This window comes from Megalops cyprinoides, chromosome 8 (assembly GCF_013368585.1).
Source record: "Megalops cyprinoides isolate fMegCyp1 chromosome 8, fMegCyp1.pri, whole genome shotgun sequence".
NCBI lineage: Eukaryota > Metazoa > Chordata > Actinopteri > Elopiformes > Megalopidae > Megalops > Megalops cyprinoides.
The window spans coordinates 9,828,901-9,841,850 of record NC_050590.1 but is presented as its reverse complement, the minus strand read 5'-3'; the positions used below and the strand labels follow the sequence as shown (position 1 = coordinate 9,841,850).

At 42.1% G+C, this 12,950-nt stretch overlaps 1 protein-coding gene across 3 annotated transcripts in view; it reads right to left on the bottom strand.

Annotated features, from left to right (window-relative positions):
- Positions 1-474: 474 nt before the first annotated feature.
- LOC118782151 (amyloid-beta A4 precursor protein-binding family A member 2-like) overlaps positions 475-12,950 on the bottom strand; it is a 64,593-nt gene continuing 52,117 nt past the window's right edge. For 2 of the 3 annotated variants that reach the window (XM_036535432.1, XM_036535434.1), the window contains exons 7-13: positions 10,407-10,493; positions 5,232-5,417; positions 3,585-3,764; positions 2,885-3,097; positions 2,471-2,590; positions 1,451-1,591; positions 476-868 (exon numbers count right to left, since the gene is read on the bottom strand). In XM_036535432.1, the coding sequence (XP_036391325.1) occupies positions 797-868; positions 1,451-1,591; positions 2,471-2,590; positions 2,885-3,097; positions 3,585-3,764; positions 5,232-5,417; positions 10,407-10,493 (999 nt within the window). In that variant the 3' untranslated portion in view covers positions 476-796. Of the gene's footprint in view, positions 869-1,450; positions 1,592-2,470; positions 2,591-2,884; positions 3,098-3,584; positions 3,765-5,231; positions 5,418-10,406; positions 10,494-11,922; positions 11,956-12,950 lie in introns of all 3 variants that reach the window. The other variant, XM_036535431.1, reaches the window with a different exon arrangement.

The window sequence follows — 12,950 nt, the reverse complement described above, 5'->3', positions numbered from 1 at the left end:
CTAAATGCCTAGTATCAATCTGAAATACAGTGAAGGCACAAGTCATCTCATCATTTGATCGGTGCTGCCCTTATGTCCAAAATGCCACATTAGGTAATAACAGAAGAATCTTTCTGAAAATTCTTTCGCATTGTATGCTTTTACACATCTATAGATTCTAATCTATTCACTGCTGAGATTATTTTTATATCTGGAACTAGTTTAGGATTCTACCTGCATGTGTCTAACATATTCACATTTTGGGCAGGGCTAGCTGTACAAGCGCCAAATGCTCCAACATTTGGGAGAGTACGTACATATATAAAGCACAACACTGTGTTTTTTTTTTCAACAAACACCTTAAGCAATAAAAAAGAGCAAAACAGTATTTACACTACAAAAATACAAAAACAAAAAATTGAAACAGAAATATACCATGTCAATATGGATATGCATATAAAAATAAACCATGATGCATACACTCATACTTTCCAAACTCTCCAACATGACACACACACACACACAGACAGAACAAATAAATAACATCCATGACACCAGCACTGATGAGAGTTGTTTTTTTATGTCTGGTTCAAGGTCTTTAAAATATTGTGAGTGTTTGAAAGGTATTACAGATATTCAAAAAAGCCAAGGAGTGATCAATTTTGGGCAGAGTAAGAAGCTGAAAAAAGAAAATAGCTGCAAAAGGAGGCTTCCAAACTCTCAACTCTTCCCAGGGGTCCATTGTCCAGTAGACCCTGGGTGTGTGTAAACAGTGTCTGCTTATGGCTTTCCTTGTGAAAGAAAGGCCATGCCAGCTCTAGATGTACATGGGAGTCTCCTGCCCCGTTAACAGTCTGAACATGGCTGCTGGCATTGTCTTCATATGGATCTGGCACCGAGGAAAGAAGAAAAAAAAAAATCAGTGTAAGAGCACACATTAAGGACTTCAAATACACTGGTGCTTGTGACAACTTCGGCAAAAGCACCCCCGTTCACAAAGTATCCCAGACACATGGATACTATGTCATGTCCATAAAGATGCTGCTATATTATGATAGCATACATTATGGTAGTTTTTGAGGTTGACACCATGTGGGGGCGCCACAAGCACACTTTGAAAGAGAGCCAGTGTATTTCAAGACAGTGCAAAAGTGAGTCCACTATTGCTTTATCTGAGTCCAATTATGCTGCAGTTCCCTATTTTACAGTGATTTTTTTTTTCAGAGAAATACTCTCTGATCCACGGTAGCAAACAGGGGCAAGGTGTTACTGTCATGCAAACATTCTGTTTTAGTCCTCAAGGTTTGCTAAAAACAGCACCGTCAGCTATTTTTCCTGAACATCCTATCTCTGTGTTGGGGCATCTGCTGCAGACAGTCTGGTACTGCTCTTTTCTCTCCAGAACAAATTTTGAATTAATATAAAATCCATATACATTCCTGACTATCCCACAGCTCTGTCCACAGCTCACCTCTCCCACAGAGTTAGACAGGGCCTGGACAATCTTCTCGTGTGCCGTGGCCACCACACTCTGGCCGTTGATCTCGATGATGCGGTGGCCGACGCGGACCCCTCCACGCTCAGCAATGCCACCGCGCATCAGACTGCAGATCTACGATGGGGCAGAAAAAAAGAGTTGCCTTCATCAGCAGCATACTTCCTTCCTGAGAGGAAAGACCCCCCTCCACCCCATACCCCACTGTCACTGAATGGCAACTAATGCATACAGCTTTTATAAACTGAGAGAGCCTGGACTGTAAGTGGTAATGACCTATACAATACCTAGGCTGACTAATGCTGTACTTTTGTGCAAACCCACATTGGTCATTTTATTATATGTCTTTCAAAACGGCAGACTTTCCCATGTTAGCCATTAGTGATTCAGATATCATGTGGTCAGCTCTTGTCTATTTTTGGCAGGAAAAAAAAACATGAAAGTGGAGTTACTTTGGCGTAATTGAGCTGAAAAATGAGTGCAATGAAGCATATCCAACCTGCGGTTAATACTGTGGAGCGCTCAAGGGGAAATGACAGTAATTGCATTTGAACACCAAAACCAATTATGCAGCAATACAAGTTAATATGATTTTAGCAGGAGGATTGTCAAATTGTTTAAACTATTGTTTAAGGTATGTGATGTCTATGATAACCCAGCTATTCTCATAACATGCATTAGAGGTGCATCAAAAAAGTTCAGGTCAAAACTGATAGATTTACTGCAGAAACAACAGCAAATTAGCAACATTAATGAACGTAAAATATAACATTATTCTGCGCTGTCAAAAAAATGATTTTTACTCACATCACATGGAAAAACCACTGATCAAGATGGACACCAAGCTGTGTGAAGAAGTGCAACTCTGGCACCTTGCAAGATTTTATGACCTCTTTCCAAATGAACGAATTTCATTGTCAATATGTTAGGATGAGATGTGGAGTTTGGACAAAGATGACCATGACACCGATAGCCACACAATGCCTTACGACTCACAATGCCATTCTGCACGCTGAAGCCCAGCTGGTACTTGAGGTCCGGCCTCTTGATGAGGACAGTGGTGACGGGGGGACAGCTCACGATGTTCAGCTTTACCTGAACCTGGTTCTTCAAACCCTGACACAAACACAGACAGGGGTCACTGAGGTGCTGCAGCTTCCTGCTAAAGCAGGTTTCCAATGCGTTCCCTCTGGTGTGTGTTCCTGCTTACCATATAAAGTTTATTATCACCTCGTTGTATTCATTACATCAGGAGAGTGAACTCAATTCACACTTCACAGTGAGTAATAATTCAGTGAGTACTTGCTGCTATCAAGGCTCACTTCCTCATAAAAAGAGTGAGTGCTCCTGACACTGCAGAACACATTTTTACTCAGGGTCTCCTGACATCAACCAAGCCCGGGGCTGTACCTTGATGATGCCCTGGCAGGTGGCGAGGGGCAGCCCCACCAGGCTGGTGTTGTTGATGGACATGATCTGGTCCCCGATGCTCAGCTTGCCAGAGCGGGCGGCGGGGCCTCCGTTCATCATGTTGGCCAGGATGACGGTGGGCAGGATGGAGCCCCACCCCGACTCCACGATGACCACGCCCAGGATCTCCCCCTTCTGCTTCTCCAGCTGCAGCTGTGGGGAGACCGCAGAGAGAGAGAGGTGAACAGGAATGAGGGTGAGAGGCGCCGAAAAGATAAAGGCAGAAAGGAGAAGAATGAGCACCATGTCAAGTGCTGCATCGTGTGAGAGGTAGAGAGGGAGAAGGAGAGACATGGTGAAGAGGGAAGAGTCATCATACATGGGAAGCGGAGACAAGGGAGCAATGAGCAGACCTAAAAATATCTGCTACTGCTCCAAAGAGTTTTCCCTCACACCTATTATTCCTACATCTGCCTGTGATTCGCCCTGCCCCGTCTCCTTTTCCTCATGCTCGACTACACCGATGCTTCTCTCCGCACAGCAGGGAAACAACAACAAGGCCCTCTGTACGCACAGAGGTAATCGTAAGCCAGGGCTGGCAGAAGGAATCAGCTGCAGCATCACACGGCAGCACTGCAACACTGCTCTGCACTGTCACCAGCCAAAACAACCAATGAGACAATCTCAAATCAGCCCCTACCTCTTTACAGTTCTCCGAGTTGGAGAAGTGAATGAGGTCATCGTTGTACATCTCCTCTGTGTTGATGATGTCGCTGTATTCTTTCTGACTCAGGTCCTCTGGGTTGATCCCATTGGCTCTCAGGAACTCTTGGTAGGCCACACTAAATGCCTGCCCGATGGACTGCGCGATGAGCTGTGCCTGCCATGACACAGGAAAACACAACAAGCATCTTAAACACACGTGCGTAAAGCGACAGCCATTGGCAGAAAACAGAGATTAAAGTAATACACTGCAAGCAAAGCAAAATGATGCAATGATGTCCTTCCCACATTAAAACACCCTGGAGGCATAATTGACTAACATTTTCACGGATTAGTTCCTCCGTGCATTTTACCGGGAGCCACTTTTGCTTGTGTGCATAGTTCTTTATCAGATCACAGAGGTAAGCAAAAATTGATTTTCAATGTGAAAAATGAATTTGCTCAGTCGGCTGCATTGGCACTATGGACAGCAAGTGAAAACCCCAGGGTGATACAACCAAACTTTGTGATGAATCTAAATCCCTTTGCTTTGTCTCTGTTGTCTCAATCCTGTACCCGGGGGCACAGACGCAGTGATTTGCATTAAATTCTAACAAACTTGTACAAAGCATCTGAGCATTTTAGCTAATAAGCCAGTAAAGCTGGAAGATGCTGAGTTTCACGTCATTTGATATTGGAAGATATTTTTACGAAATGAGCCACATTGTTCTCACGCAATGAGTCACCCTCGGGCAATGCTAATGGAATCTGCAAGACCCAAAGACAGCACGCAGGTTTGAGGCAACCGTGTTAAAGCGCCGACAACACATTGATTGGACCGTGATAACTGAATAAAAGGAGTCTTGTTCCTGAACTGTGAGGGGAAGGAAAGCATGTAATATGAGCTACGACACTGAGCATACAGCACATTAGACAAGCTGTCACAACGGCAACTGCACAAGGTGCTCTGAACAACTGAATTCCGGAACTCTGTATCTGCAATGAGGAGTTCCCCCTGGATACACAAATCCTGTCCCGCAGCCAATCCCAACAGTGACCAGAAGTAACTGCCTGTTACAGCAACACCCAAAAGCTTTCATGTTCGTCGCTGAAAAACAAGGCAGCATTGAGATAAATGAATTATTAAATGGATAATTCTGTGCAATATTTCTAATGTTGCGCAGAAACGTGGTTCAATGACTCATGTATAGTTAATGGCTGTTTTATTTATATTTATTTCAAGCACTGCCACATTAAATCAATTTATACTTACAAAATGCTCACAAATGAGTAGTAGCTTTGACTTCAGATAACTCAGAAACACAGACTCATCATCCTGTCTCTGCTGCATCACTGCATCTGATTACATTAGCAATATGTTAAAAAAGCACTGCACAACAGTAATGCAAAGGAAGTAACAGGCCCTGGGTTGAGTGCTCAGCCAATCAAAACACTGCATTTCCCTTTACATTTGCTTTCGCTCTCGTAATTTCAGGTTCAAACCTTTCTACATTCATGGGTACTTGGATTCATGGGTACCTCTAGTCTCCAAGGAAGATTTTCTACCTCGGTATAAAAAGAAACCATCATCGATTCCCTGCTGGTGCACTCCTGCTGTACTCTTTGGAGAGTGGAGAGTACTCACGTCCTCCGACTCAAAGACATGGCAGATCATCTTGTACTGCTTCTTGCACTCAGTGGCGCCGGGCGTGGTCTCGATGCAGTCCTGTGCAGCGGTGCGGGGCATGCGACGACGAGCCATCAGCACCACGATGCTACCGATGTCCGCGATGTACGAGATGGTGCGCAGGGCATTGTCCATCATTGCCTCCTGGATGTGGAACACACAGCTAATTTAGCGATACTTCCCTAGAAAGAGGTAATTATTGACATGTTCTGGTCAACAGAGATGATCTAATTACATCTCTTGGGCAGAAGAGAAGCATAAATAAGCACACATCTTAAAACATTTTTTACAATATATGAGGACACTCATAAATAGTTCGAGATTTGGTTTAGCTTTATAGAGCAACCATTCTGCCTTCCTTAAGCTCCAAAATCCATATATGAAATCCCAGAGGATAATAAAACATGCAAAAGTGTTGAAAGAGACCTCTCTTAAAACCCTCAGAGTTTACGAAAAAAAAAACTCTTGAAACCTCAGCTTGTCAGATCTCAGCATGTCAGAAACACATGGCAGACACATGCACACTGGTCCAGTCATGTGAATAATTTCTGTGTTGCAGTAATTCATACAAAATTGCCATAAAACATACTGCCAGCAAGCAGTGACATCATTTTTGAAAAGGGTGACACATTATGTCCACTGATTACTCTTACAAATGACTTCAGCGTGTGATCAACATATTGGAAAAGGAGTCCATTCTTAACGCAGAAGGATGCTAAGCCTAAATTACCGAGCTCCACTCCTATGCAGCATATTGAAAAGAAGATAACACTTCCGCTATACTATTAAAATTTTCAACCCAAACAAATGCCTTATTGATGGCTTATTCATAACCACTGTCAAACAAGCAAAGGCTTGGCAGTTTTAGGCTAGGCTCCACTCGCCTAAAACAAGAATACACTGTTAAAGATTGACAAGGTAATCACACACAGTTCAGCTCAGCCTTCTACAGTCAATATCTTCCTGGAGACTGCATAAATATCTCATACATTTAAAATTTAATTTCATCTTGGTATGCCATGGGGCTGAGGTCTATGGAAAAAGAAGGTGTAGAATGCATGTATGATATTTCCAGCTGTGTCCAGTACAAATAGCCACAGGTGAAGCCTGGAGGTGTTGCAGCAGATGGACACCCCCTACAGAGAGCAAGTACAGACTGAGTGGACTCCTACTCCATTTCCATCACATCCTGTACATCCAGCTGGCAAACATCGTGTTCAATAAAAGAAGACGGTCTGTCTCAGAGCACCACGCCAAGTCTGTGATGTGCGTTTCTTTTCAGGAACACTAAGAGTGTCTGAGGCTTCTTTCAGACCAAAAAAGTATTTCCATCTTGCATACCTTCTACCGAGATTACATTTTTCTGATGTAATAATGAAAAATTTCACAGAATGGATTTTTTCATTAAATACAATGAAAGTGAATTAGCTGTTAAATGCAGTTAAAATGAAATGGGATGAAATGGCACCAGAAACAGCTGATGTTAGCCTGTTACATAGCTTGTTAAAAACAAGTTTCCTGAATATGGTTTGAGGAAACTGAAATGACTTCATCTTATCCTGAGGAAATTAAGTTAACTACGCAGCAAAAACTTGGCTTCTGGCACTTAATACAAGTTTGAGGTGGGCTCTGTGATGGCGAGAAAAATAACTTGAATATAGAGTGATTCATGAAAAAGCCAGATGCCAAATGCCTGTCTGTTATGGGCACTTGTCCATTCATCTGAACTGAAATTGTTACAAAGCATGGTGATTGCTCGTGCCTCATGTAAAAATACTTGTGTGTCATTACCATCATCATTTATCTACTACAATTTAATTAATTTCTTCAGAGACCTATCTTGGCAGTTCAGAGCATTGGAGATGTTGTTCACAAGCATTTTTCTCTCTAAATGTAGCAGTGTACAAGAGTGTGGAAATAACACGAGAGCAGGAATACTCGGCTAGGTCTTACCAGATTTTAAAAGATAAATAATTCCCCAATCAAGAGAATTAATTATCCAATTTGTTGTTCTGGTGCTCAGAGCCTTTAACCTTTATCACAGAGCACAGTGTGGGAGTCCCTGCATTTCAATTCACAGCACGTGCTCGGTAACTGTCCACACCAGGAAAAATCATTTCTAATTAACCTGATTTTCACAATGCCTTCAATGAATGCCAAAAGAGAAATTTTAGAAATTAAGAAAAGCATGTAGACAAACTTTGGCTCATTTACACCCAATAATAGAGCAGGGCAATGCTAAATGGTGCGTCATTGTAAAAATATTTCAATATAGGGTAAAACTACAATGGACATACACAGTGCCCTCAGTATTTATCCATACCCCTGATTAACTAGGGCCCTCACGTTTTCTGCAATAACGTCTGCTAACAATATTAGCTTGTTCACTACAATACTATTAAAATTAGATACACACAATACTCTGTCAACTTTGTTGTTTCCACTCAATCAGTGACATGAATAAATACATTTTGGTGCAAAGCGTCTCTTGCCTCCGAGATAGAAAGAAAAAAAAGAACACGACACATTGCGAGGGGAAAACTACACAAGCCCGCAAAGGTATTGCATTGGCCGAAGTAAAGGTGGGTAAAACTCAGCAGGTATCCGTCTCCCGCGCCCTCTCCCACCAGAGCCCCCCTGTGTGTCGGGTCCACCCTCTCCTGCCTCTCCACCAGTCACCAAGGCCCACAAATCACCCGTTAAAAAGAAAAAAAAAAAAAAAAACATCCAGGCAAAGAGTGAAGGACTACAGCAGCACTGCACTGCAGCACACTCGATTGCGCCAGCCTGCCCACACACTGCTGTTGTGTTAGTCTCCAGTATAGACACAGAGCAATTTTGCAAACTGTCTGAGCCCAGACCATTTCACTTGCTGTGCTGTTGCTACCTTACCCGGCCAGTCTGCCACTGAAATTCTGGACAGCTCAGAAGCACCCGCTTGCACATACTAGGCAGTTGTGTTTCTTGTGCTTCCTGTTCTGGGAGAGGCAATTCACTGAAAGAACAAGTCTGATGGATATGTTTTAAGTGCCTGGTTGTTAAGGTGGCTCTTAGATGCAAACTGCAATTAGTGCTGTTAATTTATGATATTGGGTTCTGATACTAATAGAAGCATATGACAAGTGAGTATTTATTTCTTTTAAAAACATGATGCAGCTACCTCCAATCTGTGTACTTAGGCAACGTAATGTCAATCAATTTCATGTGCTCAAAAACTGCAACAAGATTAGTTTTAATCTAATTAATTTAGAAGCTTTCTCTGGTAAAACTTCCAGACTAAATAGATAGCTATCACGCAACCATGCTATCAAAACAACAACTTAAAAGGTAAAACACTGACTCAAAGTCAACTGTAAACAAAACGTAAAGCAAGATAATTAACCAAGTAAAACTAAAACTGATTTAGCTACATCGCCCCTTTTTGTGTTCTCGTTAAATGTACTGCCAGAGCTTACGGCACATGGGATTGCACAGGTGCCTGCAGCGGGCTCTGCAGAGGCGGCCGGCTGTTGGAACAGGTGCTTACAGTCAGCACTAACAGCAGCAGATTGCACAGATGTGGGTCCTGCCACTTCTCTTGCTCTCGTTTCCAAAGAGAACCCCCAAAGGCAGAGGGGAAAGCACTGTTCAGCTTACATCTTCTAAATCCCAGTCTACCGCACTCAGCATTTTTTTGTCTCACTGTATTTCCTAAGCTTTTTCCTAAGCTGCAGAAAAATAAATAAAAATAAAAAAAATAAATAAAAAATAAATAAAAAAATAAATAAAAAAAAAAAAATAGCAGCTAAATAATGGCAATAAAATGCTCAAAGGAAGAAAGCGTCCCGGTGAGCGACTGATAATGGAAGACACAAACTGCAGCATGTCATAAAACTGGACATATCTTTTCTGCCCTCCCTGCTAATAGCTCAAGAGCGTGAGGTGCAGCTGTAGCGGGTGAGACTGAAATAAGGAGAGAGGCTGGATCTTGGCTGCGAGCCGCGGTACCCAGAGAGAGGACACAAACCCCACTTTCAGGCAATGTACAGTAAAAAAAAGGGAATGCAGTTCTGCATAACTGGAGCATATTCATAAGGCCACTGTTTCCTAATCCTGAGTACCATTTAATATTTAGTATTTTTTCTTTGTTGAGATATTAATGAGTTAATTGGGATTAGGGAAAAGTAGGTGCTAAAGTAACTGTCACCGTTCACATTGAGCTAATTGACCTGAATGAATCTGAAGAAAAGTGCTTTCACTGATGCTTGTGTAAACGCAAACACACAAATAATGCTGATGTCTTTCTGTTGCTGTCTGCACCTCAGAATAATGTAAAGAAGACTAAGCTTTAAGGTCAGATTTTAGATACACGTGTATCTTGTGGGTCAATGGAAACAGCCTGTATGCTCCTGACAACTGGATATAAAAAAGTCCCAGGAGGAGGTAGCAGCTCAGCCTCAGCTTCACTACTGGCAGCCAGCTACAGAAACTGGTCTGTATTTCCCTACTTTGTTCTGCGGGCTTATGGAACACATAATCAGCTCCATAATCAATAATGAAGGAGTCCTTTGCACCTTTGCATGCACTCACTTGGACATGCTCATGCACACGCGCGCACACACACTCACACACACACACACACACACACACTCACACGTGCGCACACACACACACACACACACACACACACTCACACGTGCGCACACACACACAAGAAAAACATGGCCAGACACAAGTGCAATGTTAACCTTGTGTTAAAAAGACCTGGGTTGCACTGTGCAATCAACGATTCAGCTTTTTATAAATTCAACAGGCAGCTTTCAGAATATTAATGCCTTAAATTTTTTTTTTACCCAGAAGGGTTTCTGGGTAAAAAAGGGCTTTTCCCCTTACACCAGGAAACAAAATAATTTAAAGAAGGGAAAAGATGAATAATGATCTGCTTTGCAAATCAACTGAAAGAAACCACATGGAAGAAGTGGTTTCCATGTGTGTTTACTCTGTTAGCTCATTAGCTTTACCTGCTAGTTTGTACCTCCCCTGGCCAACCATTGAAACCTGGTCATGCAGTGCTTCTAATACTAATAACACTTGTAAGTCGCTTTGGATAAAAGTGTCTGCCAAATGAATAAATGTAAATGTATGCCATCTTACCTGTGTGTCGGCATTGAGAACTTTGATCCTCTGTGTGGAGATGAAGAGGTCCACCTCTGTCAGTGTCTGAGCCTCCCCCTCTGGGCCCTGGGAAGAGACCGAAAAAAGAGCAGGAGGCATGAGAGAGCGCACAATGCCAGCACAATCCACAAGAAAACCCACCAGGCCTGCTGTGGTTCAAAGGTAGCCCTACAGTTAAGCTCATACAGAAACCTGTTTAAATGCTTGTTCATGAATCATTTAGTGATACTGGTTCTGCCACACGCGAATGTTCTTAAAGTATATTATATATGTTATATATATTGCTAATCCATGGGGAAGCAGGTAATTGTGCTAGCCATGGCATGTTGTTAATATGTTAATACTATACACCCTATGCAGATAATATATTTTATTACACAAACATACATATACATATGTATAAAATATGTATGCATATGCGCATAAAAATATGTACATATATAATACATCATATATATATATATATATATACATGGTGTACCATTGCATGGGGTATATATTATTTGCATACAGTTCCTCCATAGAGAAATAATTGCCATGGCATAAATGTACTCATCAGCTCAGATAAATGTAAGTTAAATGACTACAGTAGATACAGAACAAAATTGTTCTTACTGTGGGAGAGCATTTAATTTTTATATGCATGTTTTAAACCTGTGGCTTGAAAGGGCCTCTCCTTCAGTAATATTTTTCCTGTATGTTCCTAACATGTACAGATGATTTAAAAAAGAGTACAGAAAAAAAAATCACTGAAAGACACTTCGAGACGTATGGAGCATGTAGATGAAGACAATGAAGAATGACCAAGAAAACCACAATGCACTGGTGTCCAGACATGTAACTTGGCATTGCGATCATTGACTGGCAGAGATGGGAAGTGGTGATCAATGGGGTTCAGTCTTGAACTGAACTTGAATTATCAACTGTGTAATATCTGGGCATACTTCAAATAAATATAATTTTGGGTTTATTAATCTTTGTTCAGGCGATGTTAAATAATTTAGCCAACACAGAACATATATGATACAGCCATTACATATGCAAGCTGGCAAGTCCTTCCTTTTATATATTTCTGTGTATAAAAGATAAAGTGCCATGCATGAAATTAAACACATTTTGTGGTATTAAATTTACAGTATCAGCCAAATCCTCTACATGGCATGGCAAGGTAAGAAAAAAGGTACTGGCGTCCTTTTTACCACCAAACGACTTTGACTGTGTGTTGACACATCAAACACTGCCTTCTCTGTGCTTTGTTGGAAAAACCATTTTGGTGCTTAAACAAAGGGCACCCTCTGTGAGTGTGCTTTCAACCCTCACAGATAATGCTGGGGGGAAGATGACGGGGAAGGCTTCCCTCACTACATTAGGTGAGCTTCGACTCAATCGCTGAAAAGGTCATGAAAACAAGGGCGTGAGAGATGGTGGGGCAGAGAGGTGTGAGGGTGGAGTTAAGCTGTTCTTGTCTTGTCTTTTTTTTTTTCTTACACACCACCTTTTTCTTGATTTTGGCAGCCTTCTGAACCCTCTGGGAAGCATTGTGGACAGAAACAAAGTCATCAGACTCAGGAGTGACCAAAGCAATGGAAGGAATCAGGACAGAAAAACACAAAAAGAGCCAGACACAAGTTCTGCCATCACTGCCGATAAAGGAATGATGGCACAGCTGTGTTCTGCACAATCAAACAGCAATTAGTGAGTAATAATTGCTCTTTAAGAAGGCATGCAAAACGGGTTGATACCTCTAGACAAAATAAAAAGGGGACTGAGTGTATTTTATGTTTTCAAAACATTAAAAGGGCTTCAGGGACTATGATGCATGAACAAGGTAATTCTGTCTCTTCATATCCACCCCTCTACCAGAATTAGGCCGCAAACTTGTTACAATGCAGCACAACAAAACAGCCATAGCACAACTATCCTACAATCAATACAGGTTGCTCTACATTTGGAGGGTACCGACAATGCAGACAGAGAGAGGAACGGGACTTACTATTTAAGACTGTCTTTATCCTGGAGCATTTCTGAAAGCATATTTAAATAATAAGTCCTGCGTACATATAGCTATGTCTTAAATCCTACATTTGACACAAGAAATAATTCTGCTAAATGTAGCTGGGCATCTGATCTGAGTTATCAGGTGCTCCACAGAGATGCCCAGTCTTAAATTGTAAACTGAAGTTGCTTCTACTGAGCACTGGTGGGAGAAACCTGGGCTGTGATCCACACATGAAAAGCTTTAGTTGGAACCCTCTGCTCACCCGAAGCCACATAGAGACTGGAGTTCCTCCAGCATTAAGCACCAGTGCCAACCGATCCCTTCCCTCCTCCCTTCCCCTTAGAGATGAGATCTGAATTGACAGGTTAAGGGTTGAAAGGTTTTCAATTTGTCACGGCAGCCACCATCAAATCCGCAAAGGAGGCCGACTCGCGGGAGAAGGCTCCGTGTGTGCCTTTTCACGGAGCTTGAGCATTGTGCTGCTCTTAAAAATTAAACAAGGGAATATTGCGTCTCTGTGCCCC